Genomic DNA, 24,105 nt, shown 5'->3' on the forward strand with positions numbered 1-24,105 from the left:
AACACAAAGGCTGTGTCTGTGACCAGCCCAAGGTACAAATCAGTGTAAGAACAGGAGCTGAAGCAGGGAGTCTGTGGGAGCTCACAACTCCTCCAGAAGTCAGGGCTGCAGAGGTACTTGGAGAATAGACAGGAGTGACATGGCAGGGTATTAGTCAGCCCCAGACAGCTCGTGTGTCTGAACACCGTGACATTACCTCAGAGATTTCAGCAAACTGAGCATTGGCTTGGCAGCATTTCTCTGCTGTCTCCATAGCAACTTCATAGTTATCCACAAAGGCCCGGTACACTCCCAGCTGGCTGGCCTGCAGGAAGCAAAACAAAATAAAATAAATGCTGGGGAAGAAGGCAGTCTGAGATGGTCAGCCTTGGTATCTAATGATCAGATCATGTTCCTTCACACCAAACAACTACAGGGAATACTGAGCAGGCCCAGAATGACATCTCTGACCTGTCAATTTTGTCTAACCAGCACTGTTGTCCCCGTGCGCCCAGTTCCGCCCTATGTGGAACAAGTTTACTGGTGAAGGATGTGAAAGCCTATGAGAATGACACATCCTTATTTCTGACATCTATTTTTCCCTTCTGAACTGCCAGATTAGTATCTATTAATATTGCAGCTCATTAATGTAACTGGAGCTGCTGGCTTTTTGCCACAACATATGAATCAGAGAGGAATGATTCAGCCCAACAGCACAAATGTGACCCCACTAAGCTACTTGTTGGCTTTTGCATGATGGATATACTAAATCAAACCCAGATACCACCCATATCTGCATTAGTGAATATTATTATAAGAGCAGTGGAGTGCTGAAAATACAGAAGAGAGATCCAGAGCACAATCTGTTTGGATGGCAGTGACTGGGGCACTAGGTGACAGAAAATGGCATATTTTCCAGCAGAAGGAACATAGAACTGGTCTAGAAGAGGATGGAACAGGCCTCAGAGTGCAGTAGTAAGTCATTATTACCACAGAGTCTTAGCACTGATCCCGTTTGCTGATTTAGGAACTGCAGCCATATTCATGCCAGAGAACACAGGATCCAGCATGGGAAATCCCTGGGTAGCCTCCAAGCCTGTCTGGAGTGCAGAGCTGGCTTTGTGCTGCAGAGCTGCCAGGCTGGGCTGGGAACACCTCAGCAGCCTGAGCCTGCAGTGCCGGCAGCAGCCAAGGGTGCAGTAAGGAGACACTGCCAGGAGGGCGGCACTCACCTCTGCACTGCTGCACATCCCTGAGCCTGCTGCCCGAGACGTGCAAGAGGCAGAGCAGGGAACTTCCTCACAGCCACTGCTCCTTCCCTCTCCTGCTCTCTCTCATTGTGCTCCCCATTCTCTGTGAAGCTTTGTGCAAGAGGTGATGGAAGAGGAAAAACCACGCTCTGGACAACATTCCCTGCACAAACTTAGTTAACAGAGGCTGAGAAACAGTTAACTATTTCCTAGGTCACATTTTACTGAAAGACTAGAAAACAATCTCAACTCTCATACAGAATTACACAGTTGTGACTGAAGCTGAAGAAAACTGTGCTCACTTATACCAGGGATTACCCCAGCAGCATGGAGAGAAAGAAATCTGCATTTGCCACTGATGCACAGTCCTGTGAAGACACTGCAGTCAGAATTACTGACCATTTGCAGGGCTTATGCCATTCAGATTTGGATGATGCCAGCTAACATGGCAGAGCTTTAAAGTTTCTCCATTCCCATGTGGTTCTTTCATTTCCTGCTACTCCTAAACAGTCTTTTTAAGCTTTCATTTTCCTCCTCTGAATGTGCCATCACAAAGACATCTTTTTCATTAAAAACTGAGCTTCCAATCAAAGTAATAATGCTCACACACCATTTTCATGCTGGTTTATTTATTTTTTTTCAATTAAAAAGAACACACTGAAAATGAAACAAGAGTTGGTAGAAATAGCTGGCTTTTGGATGTATTTTTTTCTATTTCTGAGGCCTATCAGGGAGGACTTTGCTAAATATTTCTTCATTTCTAAAAACAGCTCTAAAGAGTTTCCTTCCTAGCTATAAAAAAAATATGTACAATATATTCCCCAAAAATGAGAAGCGTATTTCACTCCCACATGCCTGGCATCTTTTCTTTTTCTCAACAGGAAAAGGTGCAATAACAGTCAATTTGATGTTGCAAATAGATCATACTTTGTATGATATACATGAAATTCTAAAACTCTTTGCATCCACTATCTGTAACTTCAATCTACTGTGCTGTTTTTTGCGTGAGAGTACAGAAAATTAATGTCCTCAAGGACATCTGGATAATAACAAGTATTTCAGTGTTTATCATCAGACTGCCTGACATGACCATGAGTAAACAGTCTGCTCCAAAAGATTTGATGTACATCTACTATAGATGCCTTATAAAGCCTGATGTTCTTGCTGTCATTCTCATCTAGATGCTTCCCAGTGCCTGCCAAGAATTATTAGCTTTATCTCATCCAGCAAAGTGTTTGCAATTCCCACCGATGCTGTACCAAACCACCCAAAACTGAAACTGCTATGCCAGCTCAAAGTCTCCTGCACTAGGGCAGTTTGTTCTTTTGTTTCCAATGCTAATCCAACAAAATCAACAATTCTGCCACAAATGCAGAAAAATCAGGGGAACATAAGAGAGGAGGAAGGGCCAAACTCCTGCACCCAAGATCAGCCAGCAACAAGAAATAGTCTGAAACAAAAGCCTGAGTAGCTGTGCAGCGAGCAGAGGGATGCTGGACAGCCCTGCCGAGGAATACATTCAGGTCTTCTCCAGTTAAGTGCTATTCCCACTGCTGACCACACGTCCAGTGCAGCTTGTGAGGCTGCCACTTCCAGCAGCCTTCTGTGTCTGCTTCGGCACCCAGCAACAGCTGGGTTTGTCCTCTCAAACCAGCTGCTCAAATTGCATACCATGAACTATTCACCAAAGCACCAACTTGACCCCTCCTGGCTAAAACATGCTGGCAGTGAAAAGCAGATTCCTGTATTTTCATCTTGAGCTGCTGGCATGTGCAGAAAACATCATCTTCCAGGCCAGCTCCCCCTGCTCCACAGGGGATGGAGCTGATGCTGAGCTACACAGCTGCTAACAATTGATCGACCCTGGTAAAGCATACTCCCCAGCCAATAAACCCCTCACTGGAATGTCACTCCTACCCTGAGAACCAGAGGCACCTCAGGAATGCAGAGCTTCTTTTCTTTTCTAAAAAGGAAAAAACAGCTCCTTTAATCCTTTCCTCTCTGCACATGCTAGGGGAGAGGCTAAAGGGGCAAAAAAAACCTCCTAGAATGCAAACAATTTGTCATCTGGCTCCGAAACTCAGCAATTTTAATTCAGCCTCAGGAATATGCTGTATATATCTTTGTCCTGTTCTGCACTCAGAGAATTTTGTTGAGGTTGCTTGGAGGATTCTCAGCCGCAGGTTAACTGCATCAGCATAACAGCAAGGGGAACAGAAAGGCCAGGATAGTGGCAGAAAAGCAAAGCCAAAGGTGATGACCATAAATCAGCACCAGACAGAGCAAAGCACCAGAGAGAAAGTGAGGGAGTTCAACAGTAATGAGGAACACTTCACTGTTGGTGTTAAGAAGTTCACTTTGCAATACTGCCACTCTCCCATCTTCATCTAAAGGAAATGCTTTGAGGACTCTGCAGAAACCCTGGAGATTCAACATTTATGTGAAACTGTATTTATTTTCCCACCACAGCTTGCTGCAGTCTTTAATTTAAGACAGTGAAAGAGTCACTTTTGCTGTAGGGCCCTCACTGCAGTGGCAAAGTGAGGAGGTGAGAAGTCTCTCATTTATTCCAGCCACAGACTGATCCCTCTGGTCTCAGCTCCTGTGAGATGGGTGAGGGGTACCAGCACCTTTGGTGATGGCAGCTGACTCACCAGCTTTTGGAAGAGGTCCCCAACACGTTGCTGGTGACTCCATTGCTGCACTCGGGGAAAGAGCCCATCATAGAACTCTTTGTGGATCTCATAGAGCTCAGGCACTTTGAAGAATATTGTCTCAATCTGCTGACTGGTCAGCACAGGCTGGGAGGTGGTGGCAGCGGCTTTCAAAGGCTTCATAGGCTGAAATGAGGAAAGAAGGAAATCTTTGTCATGCAAACCACCATAAACATTCACCTTTGCCACACTGCAAGTCATTTTTTATCCTATTAAAAACTGATATTTGCATTCACACAACTCCTGAAAGCTATACATGAACAAGTTCTCTCATGGGGATCAGCCACCCCTCATACATGAATTTTCCCTGGATATTAATGCTGCAATTAAAATCCCTCTGCACTCCATTTCCCTAATCTCTGTCCCACTGTACAGCAACATGTGTAATAATAATCACAGGATACTTAAAGATGGAGCTCCTGGATACTACCACATTAGCAACTCCCAAACTGTGCTATATCCAGTCCTTCCTTTAAGGCTCTCTCTCTACTGGAGGAGTAGCAGGTACCTTTTGCACCCAGCAACTTGTAATCCATGGCACACGAAGTTCAGGGGAACTCTGGATAGAAGCAGCAGTGAAAATTCAAGTACCAGTGTTTGAACTGGCATCTGTCCCCAGCACTTACCAGCAGCAGGGCCTCCAGGTGGCTCAGGTAGGTTTCCTCACTGGCTAGGATTCCTGACAGGACCCATTTTCTCATCTCCAGGCCTTTCTCCAGGTCTGGCTCACTCTACAAAGAAGTTGTTTAAGAGAAAAAAAAAATTAAAAAAAATAAAGAGCAGGTTGCAGGGAGAGTAAGAAAAAACACCAAGAATGAGGACGGAGAATAAAAACCATTCAGTTGACCAGAGCATACTTGCTTTTTCTGTTTACTTTCAGACTAAAAACCAAACAAAAAATCCACCTATGCTCAGCATCTTGTTTCTAGAAATATGCAAATGTAAAACATTAAAGAAATTTTTATTTACCAGAAACTGATGCCTTTTAGATTATTTACAGGTGTTAGCTTTAGTCATCCAACCATGGTGCCTCAATTAGGTGCCCAGACCTCTTCACAAAATTCAAAACATGGAACTTAAAAATTCAGAATTCATCCTCCTAAACAAATCCTAGTGCCCTTGTTCTGTGCAACTCCCTCCCTCCTCCCACAGGAGCTCTCCAAAGCCATGTTTCTGTGAGCAGACAGGATCACTCCTCTGCACCTCCCCAGGTGTGCATGAACACGCCACAGTCACAGCCTGACCTGGTCTCCACGGGGCTGTTCTTCCTCCCACTCTCTACTGTTCCCTAACTCATTTTTCAGTGTCAGCTCACACAGTGTCTATTTTTAGTGAGAGGATGGAATAATCAGCATGGCTTGGAATGCACATGCTGATTTTCTTATTGGGATTCCATTAAGGAGTTCTTAACCAAAACAACCAAAGAGAGGGAGGAAAAAGCCCCACATAAATATGTTCATGGGCTAATGGGGAAGACTAGCGTGAAGTGTTAAGAGAAGTAGTAATCCCTTCTGTTGAATTTCAATTATCCTTCCTCTCAAAACTGTTACCTGAAAAAGTGTTTAACCTGATAAAGTGAAACTGAGTGTTTTCAAAAACTCTAGAAAAATTTGGTCAGGCAATGAAGGTTATAAATAAGGAGAAACATTCCCCTTTTACAGAGTCTTATTTCCAGTTCTTTTTATTTCTGTCATTCACAGAAATAGCATTTTAAAACTCTCACAACCTTTTTATGTTGTTAAATATCTCTAAGAATAGAGTCAGAAGTTGGCTCTGAAAGGGTACATGGGTAGGTTTTTTGGGGCTCCATCCTACTCTTAATATCCAGAGGAATCTTCAGCTTTTGATTTCACAGTGGGAGGATTAGGAAGCAGAGCAGTACACTCCACTCTAGTGACTGAACATACAGCCCTATAGCTGCCCCCAAAAAAACTCCACTTAGTTTAGGGCCCTCTGCAGATGTATAGATGAGGTACCTGGGCTATAGGTTCAGTTTGCAGGAGCTATCACACCCTGAGTGTGACTTTGAGCCTACGCACAACACAAAGAAAGAAACAGATCCTCATGCTCCCAGATATTTCTGGATTCTGTCTCATCAATAACCGTTCTGATTTTTGAACAGTTTCATTAAATTTCACAAGCTATATTCTAGCCTAAAAGACTTGCAGCAACTACTTCATAAAAATTTTGTGAGGTGTCAAATACCACCACCACCTCTTATATAAAAGTGGCAGACGGAAGCTGTTCTAAGGAAATGAGTAAGATATACACACACGTTAGGTACTACATGGAAAGAAGAACTTCTCTTTGCATCCCGCCCTTCAGTGACATCCAGTAAGAACCGCAGTGCCTTTTAAAATCTTGAAAGGGCATCTCAAAGAAGACAGAAATTTGTAATTCACCAGTCAGTGTTCAGAAGACTTCAGAAAAACACCAGTGACAAACTACATGGTAAAATGAACACTGCACTAGACTCTGTGCATCTATGGAGCACTCGTGTGACTGTCACAGAAATGTTCGACAAGGCTGTGACCATTCCTTAGGGTTTCTGTGCTGGGAGTGCCTGGATGTCCAGCTCATGGACCATTTTGTAAGGCATGGTACACAGACGTAATCAAGACAGGCAGCCCCAAGACATGTAACAAACATTGCCTTCATCCAAAGAGGAAGGGATGTGGCAGCCCTGGTGCAAGAAAAACACAATTGCTCTTGGTTTCCAAATATTTCTTACAACACTTACAAAAGAAAAGTGCAGCTACACAAAGAAGCATTGAGAAAAACTAACAGTGCTCCAAAGTCCCCACTGCTGAGGACGAGGTAACCGGTCAATATTGACACAGCACTATAATTATCTTTACCAGGTTCTCTTGGAGGAGGTGAGGATTTAAAAACCAGCTGGGTATGTTTGTAACATCTGTAAAGAGCAGCACACAATGACAAGTTATTTAAATGACTTAAACTTCCCCATCACGACAGTGGCACAACAGTTTTCCTTATAGCACTGAGAACAGTTTTCCTCTTCAAAAGTAAAAGCTTTAATTTACAAGCCAGTTCTTGCTGGGCACCGTCAGCTGACGGAGACAGCATTTTCTGCCAGAATGTTAATTTCCTCCCGTTAAAAGAGATGCACTTTCAGAGAGAAAAACATCTCCCAGGACATACTGCAGGCCTTCCTTCCTGGCCATTACCACAAGGGCACTGTGCAAAGTCCACAGTTTTGTCCTAACCCTTTTTTAATAGGGGCATTTTTCCAAGTGTGATGCTTGCAGAAGTCCAGCCTCAGCCACAGCCAGCCAGGACACAGGGCAGAGCCTGGCTGCTTTATGCTCTGCACAGCAATTGCTGAAGAAACCCTCAGGGGAGTTTATCCAACAATCACAGGGCACATTACAAGACCTCCAATGCAGAACCTCAAATTTACATACGGCTTTCTCCAGTGAGAAAAGATGATCCCCTGCTCCTGCTGCGCCAGGGATCAATGCACCACCAGGGTGCTGCTCTGTGCATTGTGCTGCTGCTCCTGTTCCCTCCCGGGAGCTGTGTGCTGACAAGAGCTCCTGCTGAGGGAGGCCTTTGCTCACAGCGTCAGCTGGGGCTGCATGGAGCACGAGGAACATCTGGAAAACAGCCCCCGTGCTTCTTGAGCCTCAGGGTGCTTTTTAAGTCACACTTGTTATGAAATGTACTCCAAGACTCAGAAAGTCACTTGGTGCCAAAATCAGGAGGAAGAGGAGTAAGTTTATTATTTGGTATTATAACATTCCTCACTCACAGATTTGGGAACAGGCTCACCTGCTCACCCAGGACAGGACAGCAGTGAGCAGGGAGAGACTGGGTGGGACTGTCCTCCCACCCTGCCCACACAGCAGCCAAGCTGTGATGCACTCAGGGCCAAGGGCATTTCTGCTTTGCCCATACCTGACACAGAAGGGAAACAAAGAGCAACACTGTGACTACAACAGCCTCGCTGCCCCTCTGTTCCTGCAGTCCAGCCAGGACAGTTAAGAGGGAACATCCTGGGCATCAGAATCAAGCTCCCCATCAGTACAGGGAGACCTGCCAAGGCTCAGGACTCCTTTCCCCTAGCCTGGCAAGAAGGGAGCAGTCTGAACTCTTTGAGCTGCTTGTAGCAAGTGGAGGAGCTGGTACCACATCTACCAGACCACAGAGGATGGGGAAAATACACCTATCACCAAAGTGCAGATGGGATGTCCCCAGCAGGAAGTGGGAGCAGCCTGTATTGGCAAACTCTAACCGCTCAGCAGGGTGTGCCAGGTGGTCAGCAGTCCATCCCATGCTTCCTACCCAGCTTGGTTAGCCTGTTTTCCACTTGTACAAGTCTGACTAGTATTTCATGCTCTGTCTGTCCCTGACTCTTTGATGCCAGCATCCATGTTTAGCCCTTCTCCCCTGCCCTTCCATTTTCTGGCTACCTCTCTACCCACATGTTTCAGAATAAATCTTACAGGACTGTACCAGGGCAGCAGCCAGAGCATTCCTGTCTCCCTGCCATGGGAGCACCCAGCCAGATCTGAACAAGCAAAATACCAGTGCTTTGTTCCCACTCCTCATGAACTACATTTAAAAAACACCAAAACAATAAGGAAGGTAGAAAGCAGGCTACAGGAAATTACACAGGTATCTCATGCCTACAAGATCCTGGTGTCCCCTCTTCTCAACTGGGTGGTGCTCTTTGCTTTTCCAGTCTTAAAAACCAAAAGATTGAGTCACAGTGCAATTTTGCAACCTGAACCATGGCCAGTGAGAGGGGTTGGAAGCTCCGCAGATATCAGAGCACACACACTGGCCCTGAGCCATGGCTGGGTTGAATGTGTTTACAGCTTGTCAGCCTAAGCACTTTAGTTTACTAACCAGGTTGGCATCGCATGTTGTGTTCAATTACTGCAAGGCTGACATTCACCAGCTCCAAGGTTTACACAGATTCAGCTCTTCCTGACTGTTTAAAGAACTCGGGGCTTCCTGGTTCTTGTTTAAATTAACGGCAATAATTGTTTTCCTGCAAATGCTAGGAGAGCACAGATTAAGAATCTAGAAACCACAACACATAAAATTTTGCAAAGAGGCTGCTGCTGGCACAGCTCCGTAAAGAGAATCAGTGATTCAAAGTGGGTGTATAAAAGGCACTTTAACTCTTCCTTTGGTACAGGGTGTTCATACGCCATGCAATGAATGCGTTCAAAGGCAAGGTTTCCCATAAGGACAGTTTGCAATCCCATACAGAAGCTGACAGCCTACAAAGGAGAAAAAACATTCAGTTCCATTTTTGAAGCGTAAATATATTTACAAGCTTCTGCTGGAGGTGTCTCATTGTCTTGGTGATATTAAACAGGGCAAATTCTGTAATCAAGAAAATCAAGCTCCATGTGGGGAGGGGAAGGAGCAGGGAGAGAAGCCAACATTATTTATAACATCAGTACTGGTGTGCCAGCTCTCTTCAGGAACGGCTGTACATCCAGGCATAAGGAGCAAAGAATGGGAGAATAAAAAGGAAAACCTGCATCTGTTGGGGGTGGTGAGGGGAAAGTGACAGTAAAAAAACAAACAAATCAATTCAGATACTGAGAGGAAGAAAGGAGAATGATTTAGAAATGCTGGAGGGGGAAGGACAAGCTAGCAAGAGTAGTACCAAGAAGAGCAGTAATCCCAGTTACTACTGTAGCTTCAGAGGTCAGCTTCTCTGCATCCCCTTGGGACCAAGCTAGGAGCAAAATCCACAACCTGCTCTGCCACAGCCCTGCTCTTGCTGAGCTGGCAGACAGCAGGAACAAAAAGATCTGATCTGAGGAAAGGCAATGGCTGCCAATGCTGCACCAACCATGAATGCACAGCAGAAAAGGAAAGAGAAATTCTACCTGAAAGTCTGTAAGTACCAGCCAATTTCTTCTCCAAACAGAACAGACAGTAGGAGGCGGTCACTCAGCTTTAGCACTCCTGCCTCACTTGCTCTGATATATGCAAGAATTGGAGAGATCTATTTTGTCAAAAACTCACCTTCTAAATTCCTGAGAAGGGACTCCCTTCATTTCCTAAGGCAGTGGAATGAGCTTTGCCCTTCCACTGCCTGCCCTGCACCCACCTCCACAGAGCGCCACGCACGTCTCTGAGCCTGGCTCTGCTGGTGAGCATCCTGAAAGGCCTTTCTTATTTCTGCACCTCCCAGGGCTGCAATCTCTCCTCATATGAGGAGCAGCAACAGGATGACAGTAGGTGAAGCTTCCCCCTTCTCCTAGCCTTCTTTTGCCTCCAGGCTGCAAACTACCCACTCCAAAACTCCTGGCAGTAACTCTTCTCTACTGAAGGGTGTCAGTCACTGACATTCCAGCTGTGCCAACACCTTCCTGTGGCCTAAAAATACTGTAGCAAGCTCTCCCTTTGTCCTCCTCTAACCTTATCCAGGTATTTTCTCTGCTCTTCACACTCACTGTATGGGAAAGACAGACACATTCTCTCTCATTCTGGGAGTGAATTATCACTACTTTTTACCAACAGTCTTCAGACACCTTCTGAAGCTACCAGCACTGTAGCTTCAGAGGTCAGCAAACATTATTTGGCAAACATTTGGGCTGACATTTTCCAAGAGAGGTTTCCAGAATTTCTGTAGTGTTCAATCATAACAGTTCAGCTGTTACAGAAAGGAAGGTTTGGGAAAATTCAATCACTTCTCAAGTTAAATAAACAAACAACTTAGGCATTAGTGGAACCTATTTCTCCTTCTTCCTCTCTCCCTGTAGGCTTGCTTAAGAGCAAAGTTTGGCAAAAGCACTGGTTTTATGGCAGGACATGCATCAGCAGCCCAGCCTGAGATTCTAGAAGAGCCAGAAGAAAGGGTCTGACCCAACCTGCTCCATACGAACATTTGTTAAGGCCTCCTTACCACAAAAATGACAAGTCAAGGGCTGTTGAGATCCACACTACAAATGCCTGTGTTGCTTGTCCCTGTCTGGGTCACAGACAAAACTAATGCTAGTGCAGCCTTGTCCTCCTCCTTAGACAGCAACAGTTTGTGCAGTGGGCAGGGAACAGGTGGAATGGGAATACACCAGCTGTGGCTGAAGTGGCACTGTTTGGAGGCCAAGCAGGCAGCATCTCCTCATCTACTTACGAGATACAGGTGGCAGGAGGGATTAGAAAACCCTGCCCAGATGACAAAGTGTAAACCCCGCAAACCTCTGGAAGTCAACTGCAACCCTCAATTCTTGGAACAGAATGTGCTGGGAGTTGGTCACCCTACCCACTGAGGGAACAACAGGAAGCCCCTTCACAAATAGTCCAGGAGGTTTCCCTTGAGTCTCTTCTAGCAAGAGACAATGCTTTTGGCACTCTGCACTTTCTCTATGGTGGCTGGACAGAGCAGGGGAACCCTGATGTGCTACCCAACCAAAGGCTTTAGCTGCTTTAGGGAGATGGAAGAACTCAGTCAAACACCTGGCAGAAAAATACAAAGCCCAGAGCAAGCCCATAAAAGAAATCAAAGCAAAACGCCCTTAATATTCAGATAGCAACAATGCAGTCCCCAAGAGGGAGGCAGGTCTCATGGATAAGGCAGATGACCACCACAGCAAAATGCTGCAAAGTCTGTGTGACAAGTGAATTACTTAGATTTATATTTATAAAAAATAAATTTAAAATATCATTGTTTGCAACATTTTCCGTTTTCTGGGTGCCTGACTGGATTGCTGTTAACTCTTGGTTTCCAAGTGAAATAAAGGGAATTTTACTTTAATGTGAAGAAAGCTGTGTTAAAAGTCAGAACCTGGTTTTGCAGAATATTACACATCTCACATTAAGCCCCCAAAACTAGCAAATGCTTCTCCCATAACCTGCCTGCCTTCATTACCTGTGCTAAGTGAACATACCATCCTCTTACCTCACAGAAACACTGCTAGGATAATTAAGATCTGTGTGACATTCCAGCTGTATCTGAAGTTAATGGAAATGAATACTTTTGTACCCAGACCAGAGTCTGCAGTGTCCTGTAAATAAGGTGCACACGCAGCTCTAGAGATAAAATATTGACTCCAGTGAGTATTGTTCACTATACCCACTGCACAGGGCAGGAGCCCACAGGAAAAATGGGACAATTGAGTAATTCAAAGTTATCACAAAGATTCAAGACTTCTTAACTTCTGAATTACTTTACAACCCTAATGTTTTGCTATGGTGTACGTAGTGCATGCATTGTGTTACATACAGTTCACTCCCAGACTGGTCATAAAAAAACCCTGAAATTTTCAGAAGTAACTGCAGGCACCTAATGAAAAAGTAAAAGGACAAGAAGACAACGTTAAAAGCAAACGCATCTAAACAAAACATGTTTTCTGCTAATCAAATTTAGTGCAAAATAAAATAGCAGAGACATACGTCCTGATATTTCTGGTCCAACACATGTTTGCATTTGGCTCAGCAATGTGTTTAACACCTAATTTTGTTACTGATGTGTTTTCCACTAGAGCTGAAAACATAACTCAGCAAAAGCCATCGAACAGCTCATGATGACTGAAACTTTAACTTGCTTGGGATATACCTGGACATAAATTAGTCTCTTTATCTTTGTCATGGACTGTCCAGGGACTGTCATCTGTGGACTGATTACAGACAGGATCAATTGAATCAACTAAGGTTCACGATTAAAAGCCTACTCTGTATCAGGACACCCCTTTCTTTTGGAAGCCATGAAACATCTTTTTATAGTCAGAGAAAAGAAAGCAGCAACTTATGTTAAAAACTATTTTTGAATAAGCAGCTTTCAAGCATTATTAAAGTAACTTTTAAATTAACTACTGTTAAATGCTTATGAGGCAATATTTAAATAAATAAAGCACAACATTAACTATTAGGGAGTGTCTCTTCCAGGCCTCCAGTCACAAGCACTATCATAACTGGTTCTTTGAAGATAACTCTCAGCCATGTGTAGTCACACGGTGTTTTTCCTTCATCCTGAGAAACATAACCTGGAAATCTCAAGCCAATATTAAAATGGTTTTGGAGCTTTTTAAATTTACTAATGATAATTTCTTCATCCAAAAGCCTCTTACATATCACAAGAATTCTCATCTTGAGAGATAAGAAAGCATCTCATAATTAATAGACTAAAGCATAAGCAGCTAACTAGGTTCCACACTTTACAGTCAAATAAAATTAAGCAAACACTAACAATATATGTATTTGATAATGCTTCAAGAAATCTTGACAATGAATTTTATAAATGAGAAAGAAAGAGGACACTGTATCAGGAAGGATTCTTAACCTAGAATTCATCCTGGAAGAAGTAAGCATAGATATATGACAGTAACCAGTAGAGAGTAGAAAGATGTGTATAATGAACTCTGAGCACTGGTGGTTTGGGGAACTTCTCAGACTTGCCTTTTGGTGCAAGATAAATAAAACTGCCTGATAATGGTGATGGTGTTGATTTACACGTACACTGATATCTCTAAAATATCCATAATTATCTTCCATGACCTCTTAACTAAGAGGGAAGAACAACATAAAGGCAACACAAGTTAAAACACTTGGATGAGAGATTTCAAAGTGTCATTTACAATGTGGGAATTCAAGGTTGTTTGGCACACTTTCATAGAAATACTGTAGGAAGGAAGTGACAGTTGGCTTTGCGCTATTAAACATTTTTATGAATGATTTGGGGAACCCAGAACTTTGAAAATGACAAAGATATTTAGGGAAACAGCAACTTGGGACTCAAGTGCTCTGCAATCTATTGCAAAAGGATAAAAAGAAGCGAAAGGTTGAAAGTCAAAGAGATTAATCCAAGCTGAAACTAAGACATTTTGGACTGTGAAGACAGCAGAGCCAATAGTTCTTTACCAAGTCATACAGATGACTCACTACCAAGACTATTGTAAAAACAAAAAAAGAAATTTTCCTGAAGTTCCAAGCTATAGCCATGCTATTCAACCTGAAGCAAAACCAAAGCAAGGCAGACTGAAGGGCCATGTTAAGCCAAAGGTTAGGCAAGGCAGCCCCTTCTGTACTTTTTATCTATGATAACTGATTATACAGACAGCTATTTAGTGAATAGTCAAATCCATCACAAGCAGTGGCCATCTCCCACCTAAAGTCACCACTTCAGAGCTGGCAGTTTTAATTCTTTTTGCTCCATTTTCACAGGCTGAAGGAAATAGGTCTTCCAGATGCTTGATCAAAATCCTTAACCTACCTGAAAAGAACTTTTATTTTCCTAGTGAAAGGCAATGACAACTCACATGCAGAGAGGTATGAATGTATTTCGTTCCATGGTCTCCTTTCCAAAATATCTGCTGTTTAGAGACCCTCTCAACTGCAATTAGTCACCAATTCTCTCCCCTAAAATGCACAAAGGGCTCAAAAAATCATATATACAACACTGACCCCTGAAGTTTAGGCCTAGCATCAGCTAGAAGCCTCAGTTTAGCTTTAAATGTACACCATCAATAGGCAGTGCTGCATTATGTCAGGTAATGTGTCCCACAGTGCTGGCAGTCCCTGTCTGTCCCCTGCTCAAGCTGTCCACCCCCCTGCAAACCTACAAGGCTTTGCTGACTCCACAGAGGCAGGACAGGACTCACTGATTTTGTGGATTCCAGAGAGCCCGAGGACAGCGTGTCCCGGCTGCCGCGGCTCTTGGAGCTGAGGTGGGGCGAGGAGGATGGCGAGTCGTCGATGTAGGGCATCATGTCATGGTGCCGCCTCTGCTCCTCGGCGCGGTCAGCATCGTACGCGTAGCCAGGCGGGGTTCCCCCGAACGGGGCATCTGCAAAACACACACACAAGGGTCTGCTCACCCTGCAGCTGGGCAGGGCACAGGCTGGGCAACAGGTGCAGCCTCCCAGCTGCTGTGGTTAGTTATCAGTAAACCCAGAGTCAGCAATGGTTAAATACAGATCAAGTAGAGGAGTAAATATAATTAAATTCACGTTGTCACCAAAAGTTCATTTCACTTATTCTAAGTCCTAAAAGGCAAAGTCCTTTCTAGCATTAGTGGTCATTTAATTACAGCGCTTTCCCTCACATTTTCCTTCAAAAGCATGAGCATCAAAATACCAGTCTGGGTTTAGGAACATACTGGGTAACAGACCCTGGGTTTTCTGTCGATCAAGAGCAGATGATGCCCCTGCCAGTTTAGGAAAGATAGGTAATACATAGCTCAGGGGAGAACTGTAACTCTCTCCACACCTCTCAGCAACAAGAGGACTAGGAAAGAAAGGTCCTACATGTCAAGTGAACCAACCTACTGCCAAAAATAAAATCCTAAAAGGTCCTTTTCTGTTGGCTGCCCCACCTCCTATTTTGAGCTTAACCCCTTAAACAAATAAACAAACCACCACACTGTTCCCTTCTATACATCCCGTCTCCCCTCCCCCAAAAAACCCTAAAACGACACATCCAAAACACAAGCAGAAAAGGATGGTGGTATGAAGGGTCAAGTTAACCATTACTGCATGAGACAATGAACTTCTGCAGGAAAAATGAGTAGCAAAACTGGTTATGGCATCTTTAGTTGCTGCGTACAGAGACTGCTCCTGCAAAAGTCTCTAACAAGAACACATGGCTCCTTCTGCCATAAGCTAACAGGCTTTTCACCTCTCTGCACAAAGAAATATACACAGAGGACCCAAATTTGGTGTCTCTACAGTGACACCGCACCACAATTTCCACGGGCCTGTGAAGCACTTTCACCTGCCAATGCCCAGAAGTGTCCTGTGTGTGATAGTAACAGCGATGCACAGACCACTGCCCACAAAATGGTAGAGTTGTTCTTCTCTTTCAGCTACAAGTCACAGAATGCCATTCTTCTCCCCAAACTGAAGAATAACCCCAAGAAGATAAGCTAGATCTGCCTTTACAGTAGCCAATGAGCCTAATGGAAGACAAAGCCATCAAAAGAGAAAAAACAGTTATACTTGAACAGATGTAGAACCAATTTCTTACTTTTTTTCACAAAAAATAGTATCGTGAAAAGATTATTTTATATATTATTTTCATATTTAATAATATGAAAATAATAAGCAGTTGCTGCCAAGCATACTAATAATCTGGTTATACATCACTTAGGCAGGGTGGAGGAGTAACGTTTTAAAGCCCACTTTCCTCCCTCACAGTAAACTCAGTTAAAGTATGACTCATTTCAGTAAAAGATGTGAACTTTATGTGGAACAGAATAAAACTTGATCTATGTGGCTTTTTCGGGAGGGAGAGCTGGTCTGGGGAATTTACACAAACAATATACTGAAAACCCAACAATAAACTCACTGTAGATGTGAGCCTCTGTCTCAGCTTGGACCAAATGCCACCCAGCTAAGTAACAGCCTGACACAAAAACTTTAGGCTGCGGAGAGACTGTGGCAATATTATTTTAACAAACTCAGTGAGTTTTATGTCACCCACCTGCTTGAGTTACTACCTTGTGCTCAAGCTCTCAGAGTTCCTCAAAAGATGTGTTAGATTGTGTGCAATCCAAGGAACAAAGGGCAAAGGGAAGGCAGTATCTGCTCTCTGGAAGGAGCTTTGGTCTAGATGTTAGAGGTTTCCAGGGTCCACAACCATTTAGAAAACACCATAGAAGTTGATTTGCTAAACAGCGGCTTGAATGGGAGCTACTGAAAAAAAGGACCTTCTAACCCAAGAAACCTGTGATATATTACTGCCAACTGAACACTGGCATTATCCAAGGAGGAACATCAGTACTGGGCACTTATGCTGGCCTCAAGCCTACTCAAGGAAGAGTTCCTTTTCCTGCAGAAGTTTCTTCAAACTAATCTTATGCAAACCAATTTCTCCACACTCATGCAGTAACAAGACCAAGTCGCTGTGTGGAAATTAAGGCAGGAATATTTTTTTCACTCCCAGTGCTCACTCTCAGAATGAATAGTTTGCTCCACTTTTTGTAGTGGGGGAGTAAATGCAGACTAAAATACATTAGTAGAAAGGCTTGCAGCAAATAACAGTATTTCCACTTTCCTCACTTTCTCCAGCTAAAAACCAGCTTTGCACTTCTACCTCCCATAATGTGTTCTGTCTCCTACTGCACAGGAAAACCTTTACCTGAAACTGGAGGAAACAACAGGTGGAGGATCAGCTTTGCAACAAGATTCAGTCTACTTTTGAATCATTTTGTCTCCCTAGCCATAAAAAAAGTAAACAAGACATCTCAACAAGGAATGAATCTATCAGTGTCGCAGACTGCTATGAGATCTGTTCATAGAGCTCCACACGGGATTTGAAACTTTATTTCTGTATCCTCCAGGGATTCTTCACACATTAAAAAGCTTAGAAGTAGTTGTAATCCCTCTTTCTATTATTGCTGCATACAGCACTGAAATCCACCTATGGAGATCTTAATTATCACAAAGGCAGAAAGACCTTCTTGCATTTATTCTGCCTTTTTTTCCAAGAGAAGCGAAGTACTGCCATAGCCAGATACACTGCACGAGCCTGAACACCAGGAACAGAGGTAGCCTTGTATCTCGGTGATTAAAGAGCCCACTGTTGCCACGGAAACTGGGTTATTCAGATCTCCTCAGCCCAGCACAATGCTCACAGGCTGTTCAGCCTCCACCTGGGAGCAAATAGACCACAGCAAAGAGAGCAGAGCCAGGAGCTCACCTGCTCTGACACTTCCAGCTTCTCTAGGTGCTGCCATGCTTGATGGCAAGTGGAGACAGCAGATGGGCTCAAGCAAGAGCACTTGGTTTCTTAGCCAGTGCCTCTGTTAAGGAGAGCATTAAGAGGGTTCTTATTCTCATGTTAGGGCCAGCCAGTCTCAGACTTACTATCAATAACTGAGCCATCGAGGCCAGAGGAAGATGAACCACAGCAACAACAGACAACTGCTGACAAGAAAAAGGGCAGGCAAACAAGGACGATGGGCTCCAATGGGCTCTCTCTGGTGTGCTAGCACCAGAGAGAGACACCAAGGACACAGCGAAATGAGGGTTCTGCTTCTCATCTCACCACCAGGCACATCCCTTTCTCCTCCTCTCTGGGTAACCTGAAAAAGATCTCATCCCATAGAGAAAAGCAGCAGCTGTGACTTAGAGAAATGAGCCCTCTCAGGACACAAGAGGAACTATTTCTACCCTGGCCTTTCTCTTACAGTACCACTCTCCTGCACCAGCACAACGGGCGGGTGAACCACCTGGGGTTACAAAGGCTCATCATTAATTCACACATTCTGCAAAAAAACCTCTCAAGCATTTACCTCTACCTTTGGTTCTGACAGAAACAGCCTGGCCTTGCTTTGCTTCAGCTTATATGAGTCTGTTCTAGCATTTTTCCTTCCTCAGTTACTGCTTCCATCCTCTCATCATCTTTCTCATCTCTATACCATTTTCATTTTCTTTTGTTTTTCTCAAATGTAATATTCCTTTTCTCTACAATCTTGTGCTTCCCCTCTTCTAAACTGCTTCCCTCCTTCACTGCTTCAAATTTCACCTGGCTGGGGGGTAAGGAAGAATCTAACAAATTTACAGTTACAAATTCACAGGCATTCAGAGCAGAGCAACAGTGCTCCCTTGTCCTGTTGCCTACACCCTTCCTGCTGGGTGCTGCATTCATTCTTTGGAAATATGAAATCATAGACCTAATGTGAAAGCAGGAAGGGTAAAAGAAATTAACTTCTAAGTAAAAAGAAAGATTATCTGCATCTAATCCACGGCCACACAATGGTTCAAATGCACGTGTCATACTTTCACAGCAGCACAACATCCAGAGCTGCTTGAGAGGCTTAACAGCAGCATGCAGAGAAGATTCCAGGAGAGCTGTGCTCCAGCTAATCCCGCTAAAAGAGCAGTGAAGCCACAGCAGCTCAGACCTGCCTGCCTAAGTAAATACCTAGAATCCTGGAGGGGGAAGGGAGCTGTATGTCCTGCCAAAGCCCCACATCACTGTGGCTTCTTTGTGAATGGTACCCAGGCGAGCACAAGTTTGTAATGTCTACACTCACTCCAAAAACATCCCCACAGCTGCAAAGCAGAACAGAGCTGAGGCAGTTTGCACCCTTGTGTTTCTGTGCCAGGGAATGTGTGAGGCCATAGTTTGACAATGCACTGTCTTGGCAGCAATAGGGTTTTAGGTTTCCCCCACCAAGCCATAAACCACTTCATGGCCCTTTCCCCTCTTATCCCCTTAGTTCTGCAACCCCACAGATGCCTGTGGTCCAGATAAAGAACTCAGCCAGCTCAAAGAAAAATATCTTTGACACTTCCCTTCTAAGCTGGATCAGCTCTCTGATCTAGTTCATGGCTCAGAAATCCAAACTGGAAGGATACACGCACGGTAGATCAGGGGTGGGTACACTTAAAAGCTTCTACTGCAACTAAAGAATATACTAGGAAAACACTGCTTCATTTCCTTTAGGCTGAAGCTTAGTCGATTCTTGCGATTTACACATGGCTGCTTTAGGGATAAATTACCGGAATGCAACACCGCTTCTATTCTTATTTTTCCTTTGTAACCTTTAAGTTACTAATGTGCCTTCCAACCTTAGCTCCAGCTTTTACATATCACTGTTTACTTGGTGATAAACAATTCAGAAGCATGTAATTTTATTTCTTAGTGCTGGCCAGGCTACTTGGAGAAGGATCAGGGATTCAGGCCCAGTGCTGAGTACATGTGGAAGTGCATCAGTGTGGATGGGCTGTGAATGCAGTTGCCTGGGGAATGCAACACCATTCTCTAAATGATACAATAACTAAGCTGTGAAAAGCTAAACATCTTGCTTATTTCCTTGACATATCCTGAATTATTATCTCCAAACCCAGGAAATAGTACACTTAATATGTACCCTTTCACACCAAACTGAGATCCACAAATGATAATTATGGTGTTTACCTACACCAGGAGCCTGTCTCCCAGGCCATAAAGATCATATATCAAGAGAAAAAGAACAGATATATTTGGCATGTCAAATCCCTACAATTTTATTTTTCTCAGATGTATGAAGAAAAGGCTAGGCTAGGATGCTAAACAGATTCAATACAGTTTTCTTCATCCTTTCTATCTCTTCTCTATGTGAAGACAGTACATGTACACGTAAGGATGTTTAGTGAACCCTGAGGTCCCCACTCAAGTACAAAACCAGTTCATTTAGCAACAAAAAGTCCCATTAATTTATAAACCCATTCTTTAGTATGAGATGAAAACAAAGACAAAAAGCATCACAAGTTAGCTCCAAGCCTGCCTATGGCCTCAGACCATATTTCTCCTTTAGACACATGAACTAAAGCCAACTGCAAGTGCTGACAGACTCCTACCAGGCACCCCATCACTGGCGATAGAAAATGTCCAGAGGATGATCCCGCACACTGCTGAGCAAGCTGACTGGGAGCATGGGCTGCAGAAGCAGAATTGCAGTGAAACACATAACACAGCTCGCCCCCAGGAAACACCCATCAGCTCAAACCCAGAGTTAAACAAGCCATTTCACACAGGCTGCACTGTCCCTTCTGCAGGAGACATGAAACCCCCTCCAGGGAACAGAACAAAAGGTAAACAGCACCCAGGAAGGGAGGTTTCTAAATACATTGCTGAACACTAGAATGACAACTGCAGCATGCAAAAAAGGAGTTTGTGAATCCAAAATTTCAGCAGATTTTCCAACAATCACCAATATCCATTTCAAGTTTGCATCTTCTGCTCTCCCATTCCTGTAAGTAATTTCTCAATCATGTGGAGTGGCTGCAGAAACAAGACCTGTCACATATAAATTTTACACAATGCTTCAATGTCTGCTAAGGAAGGGTAAGCCCTCAGATGGGAGTCAAGTGTGCATGTGCATGTACAGATAGAGAACTGCATCTTATTTTTGAGATGGAAGGAGGAGAAAGCAATGTACCTTGCATATGGAAGCAGCAAGACAGCTGGTGGTTCTCTCCACCCTCCCTCCCCTGGGGGATCCCAGGCCAAGGATGTTAACCAGCCTCCAAGAAACTTCTGTCTCTACCACAGATGAGCTTTATCCCCATGGCAGACAGCGCCCTTAAGCCTTTAGGAGATGAATTAACCGCAGTCCACTTTTAATCTTTTAGGTGTGTCAAACCCAGATCATTAAACATCTAAAAAAGAAGATCAGAGTTCTTTAATCTGCCCATATATTCCATGAAGAGTTCATGCAGAGACTAGAGGACAGGTCTGATCTATTTGTAGCAGTCTGTTACTGAGACATGCTGCATTTGCTCTCACTGGTGTATTTGTGGGGACAGATTAAACATCCACACAGATCTAATGCCCATACAGAAGAGGTTCCATGATCCAGCCATAATGCGAAAGCTGGGACTACTGAGGCCATTCTCCACCTCAGGGAAACCTAAGGCATCCTCCCACAGGACAGAAAGAGCTGCTCACTACAGCTACTGAGAGTCATTAGAAAAATTCAGGAAGCTAACCTGATTATCCAGCAGACTCCAGACAAGACTGCCCTGTGGCATGCAAATTCCAACGATGTCCCTTCTGCCAGCACAACTTCCCTGCTGCTCATCTTTACTCCCAACAACTCCAGTCAGCAGCCCCGGAGTGCTGCACGCTGAGGAATCACACACACCTCACACCCAGCCAGGCCTGCACGAAGTGCACAGCACAGCAGTCAGCAAGGCAAGAGCAGCAGAGGTGTGAATTCCCATCTCTCCAAGGCATCGGACACTTTGAGCAGTTTCAATCCAACTGAAATACTGGGAGGGAAGCACAACCACAAACCAGACAGGGGAGTCCAACCGATAACAACAGTTGTGATTAGGAGGACAACAGGTTACACATTGAGAAGATGTGGCCTTTCAAATACAGGGTGTCTCCACAGCTATTTGTAAATTTTAGGATATACTACAAGCAGTAGGGTGTGACTAACATTAGGAGACAAAGTTACACCCATTGTCACTGCAGAAGGCACGACTTGAGCATGTCTCTGATAGCTCACAGTGCCTATGTCCTACTGGTTGCTGCACGTCCTCCCAGGCACTGACAAGGTTTAATCACCCCCACTTAGAGGCCTAAACAGCAAACACACACATACATGAACGAGGTGTGCTCCCAGCATGACTGGCTGCAAATATCTTGCCAACAGGCAAAGACAGAGAAATTTGGTCAAGCCTGAATTACACAGGTACTACCCATTCAAGGAAGAAAGTGAGAATATTCACAGGCAGGCCAAGGCCCAAAGCAGTGAAACTCCTGTTACCTTTTTTCACTGTTCCTCCTAACTGTTTACCACTGAGTGATAATGGCACACCATTACACTCCATAACATGGATGAATACCTCAGATTCCTGCCTTAGAGAGAGCAGAAGCTGAATCTCTTTCCTTACAGCATCTATGTCTTTAGATTCCTCTCCTGTTCTATGTTTTCTCAGGCAAGTTGGAAAGGTTTCCATGTTCAGTTCATACTGGCAGTCAGCAACATGATGACACTAGATGTCCATGGCAAAGAAAACTCCAAAGCAAACTGGAACACCTTTGCAGTTTTCTTTTTCATTCCTCACTCAGGACTGTGCACCAAGTTAAGCTGTCCTCATTTACTGCAAGTCTAACAGGCAGAAAGCAAATTTTAGGCCTAGTTGTTCACACATAGAGACTTTTCAGCACAAAGATACATGTACAGGTAGGCATATTCAGAAGTACATGTGGCTTTGTGCCAAAGGCACCAGGAGCTTTAGCATTGACTAGATCAGAGGTGCAAACTGACTGAAACAGAGAAAAAGTTTCCATGAAAAATAAGGTAAAAAACACCAAGAGCAAAATCAAGCAAGTAAACAACAAGAACCATGTACAGCTGTAAGGAGAAGAACCTGGAAGTCAAACTATCTCCCAAAAAAGTCAGGGCCTGCATTATGAGGGCTGAAGTTTTACAATTCAAGCAGTTTTCCTTGTGTATGTTCCTGTCCATGTCCCCTCCACTGTCCCCTAAATCACGTTTGCAGGGACCATGACAAACCACAGTAGGAGCTGGCTAAGCTAAAAATAACTGGAAAGAGTGTTATTTTATAACCCAGAGCAGTTCCTATTCCATTTCACTGATCCTCTCCACACAATGCAGCAGCATAACAGCACGGAGGTGGGATGCAGCAAATGTAACTGGTCAGGTCAGCAGTACTGCTGCGCTCAAACTACAGCCTTCATTTCAGTTCTAAAAAAAACAACCCAGCAACAAAGCCCAAGTGGAAACTGCATGTACTGACTGCATTGGGAGGGCTGCTTCTCTCATACCCAGTGTTGCTCTGTCATCTGCCAGGTGAATGGAAGAAAATTCCAACCGTGATCAGCATACTATTTACTATTTTGCTCTTCACAGTTGTCTCAGAGTTTTGCAGTCACTTCAAACAACATTTGGCAGCAGGAAATCTCCAGAGAAGTAGATTATAAAATTAATTGAAACAAAATGGAGCAATTGTCACCCTGTGATCTCTTAAACCCCCTCCCCATTTATATATACCTTTTCCTGTATTTAACTAGAGCAGACCAACAGTCCTGGCATGTGGAGAGGAAAGGGCCTGTTCAAACAAGAGTTTAACCGAACTGACAATTCTGTGAGAAGGGGAGGGCCAGCCCTAGGCAGTGTGGGGTATTAAAGTCTATTTTAAAAACCAGTAAAATGTCTGGTAAGAATGCTGTTCTGCTTCTAGATCTTCAACCTCTTTCAAGATGAGTTGCTTTGGCTTTATTTTTTTGCAATATTGTTTTATGTTCTCACTAGTGCAGCTGGGACACTAAGAAGCCAATAAAGGTAGCTGCCCTCTTCCTGTTTACACTGTAAATCTACCCACTGACATCTTACTGGTAACACTGTGAAAAATAAGCTATTGATTTACTATCTTGGCCTACAAAAAGCAATCCAAACTAAATGCCTTGCTAGGCAGATGGTTCTGCCTACACCACTGACAACCCTTTCTGAACACAGCTGCTGCCCAAGTGTCTTCCTGTCATCTGGCTGAAGAAGAAAAAACACTTTTGTGTCATTCATAATCACGGCAAGATAGTTATAGGAACTCCTTTTACTTAAACATGCTGAAAGTAGAACACAGCTTCCTACCAGCATTAATAAACATCATCTACTCCCTATCTCTTTCCCCTTGAAACTACTATTAAGATGAAGGTGTCACACATCAAGGTCTGTTCTGGGTTAGTAAGTTCTCAGCTGACAGACCTTTTTCACAAAC

General features: G+C 43.9%; 1 protein-coding gene across 3 annotated transcripts in view; it reads right to left on the minus strand.

Annotated features, from left to right (window-relative positions):
* Positions 1 to 24,105, minus strand: part of BCR (BCR activator of RhoGEF and GTPase) — a 99,103-nt gene that overhangs the window by 37,282 nt on the left and 37,716 nt on the right. For all 3 annotated transcript variants that reach the window (XM_082293243.1, XM_082293242.1, XM_082293244.1), the window contains 4 exons: positions 14,530 to 14,714; positions 4,570 to 4,674; positions 3,884 to 4,069; positions 197 to 304 (listed from right to left, as the gene is read on the minus strand). In XM_082293243.1, the coding sequence (XP_082149369.1) occupies positions 197 to 304; positions 3,884 to 4,069; positions 4,570 to 4,674; positions 14,530 to 14,714 (584 nt within the window). The remainder of the gene's footprint in view (positions 1 to 196; positions 305 to 3,883; positions 4,070 to 4,569; positions 4,675 to 14,529; positions 14,715 to 24,105) is intronic.

The sequence above is a fragment of the Coloeus monedula genome, assembly GCF_965178545.1.
Source record: "Coloeus monedula genome assembly, chromosome: 18".
Lineage (NCBI taxonomy): Eukaryota > Metazoa > Chordata > Aves > Passeriformes > Corvidae > Coloeus > Coloeus monedula.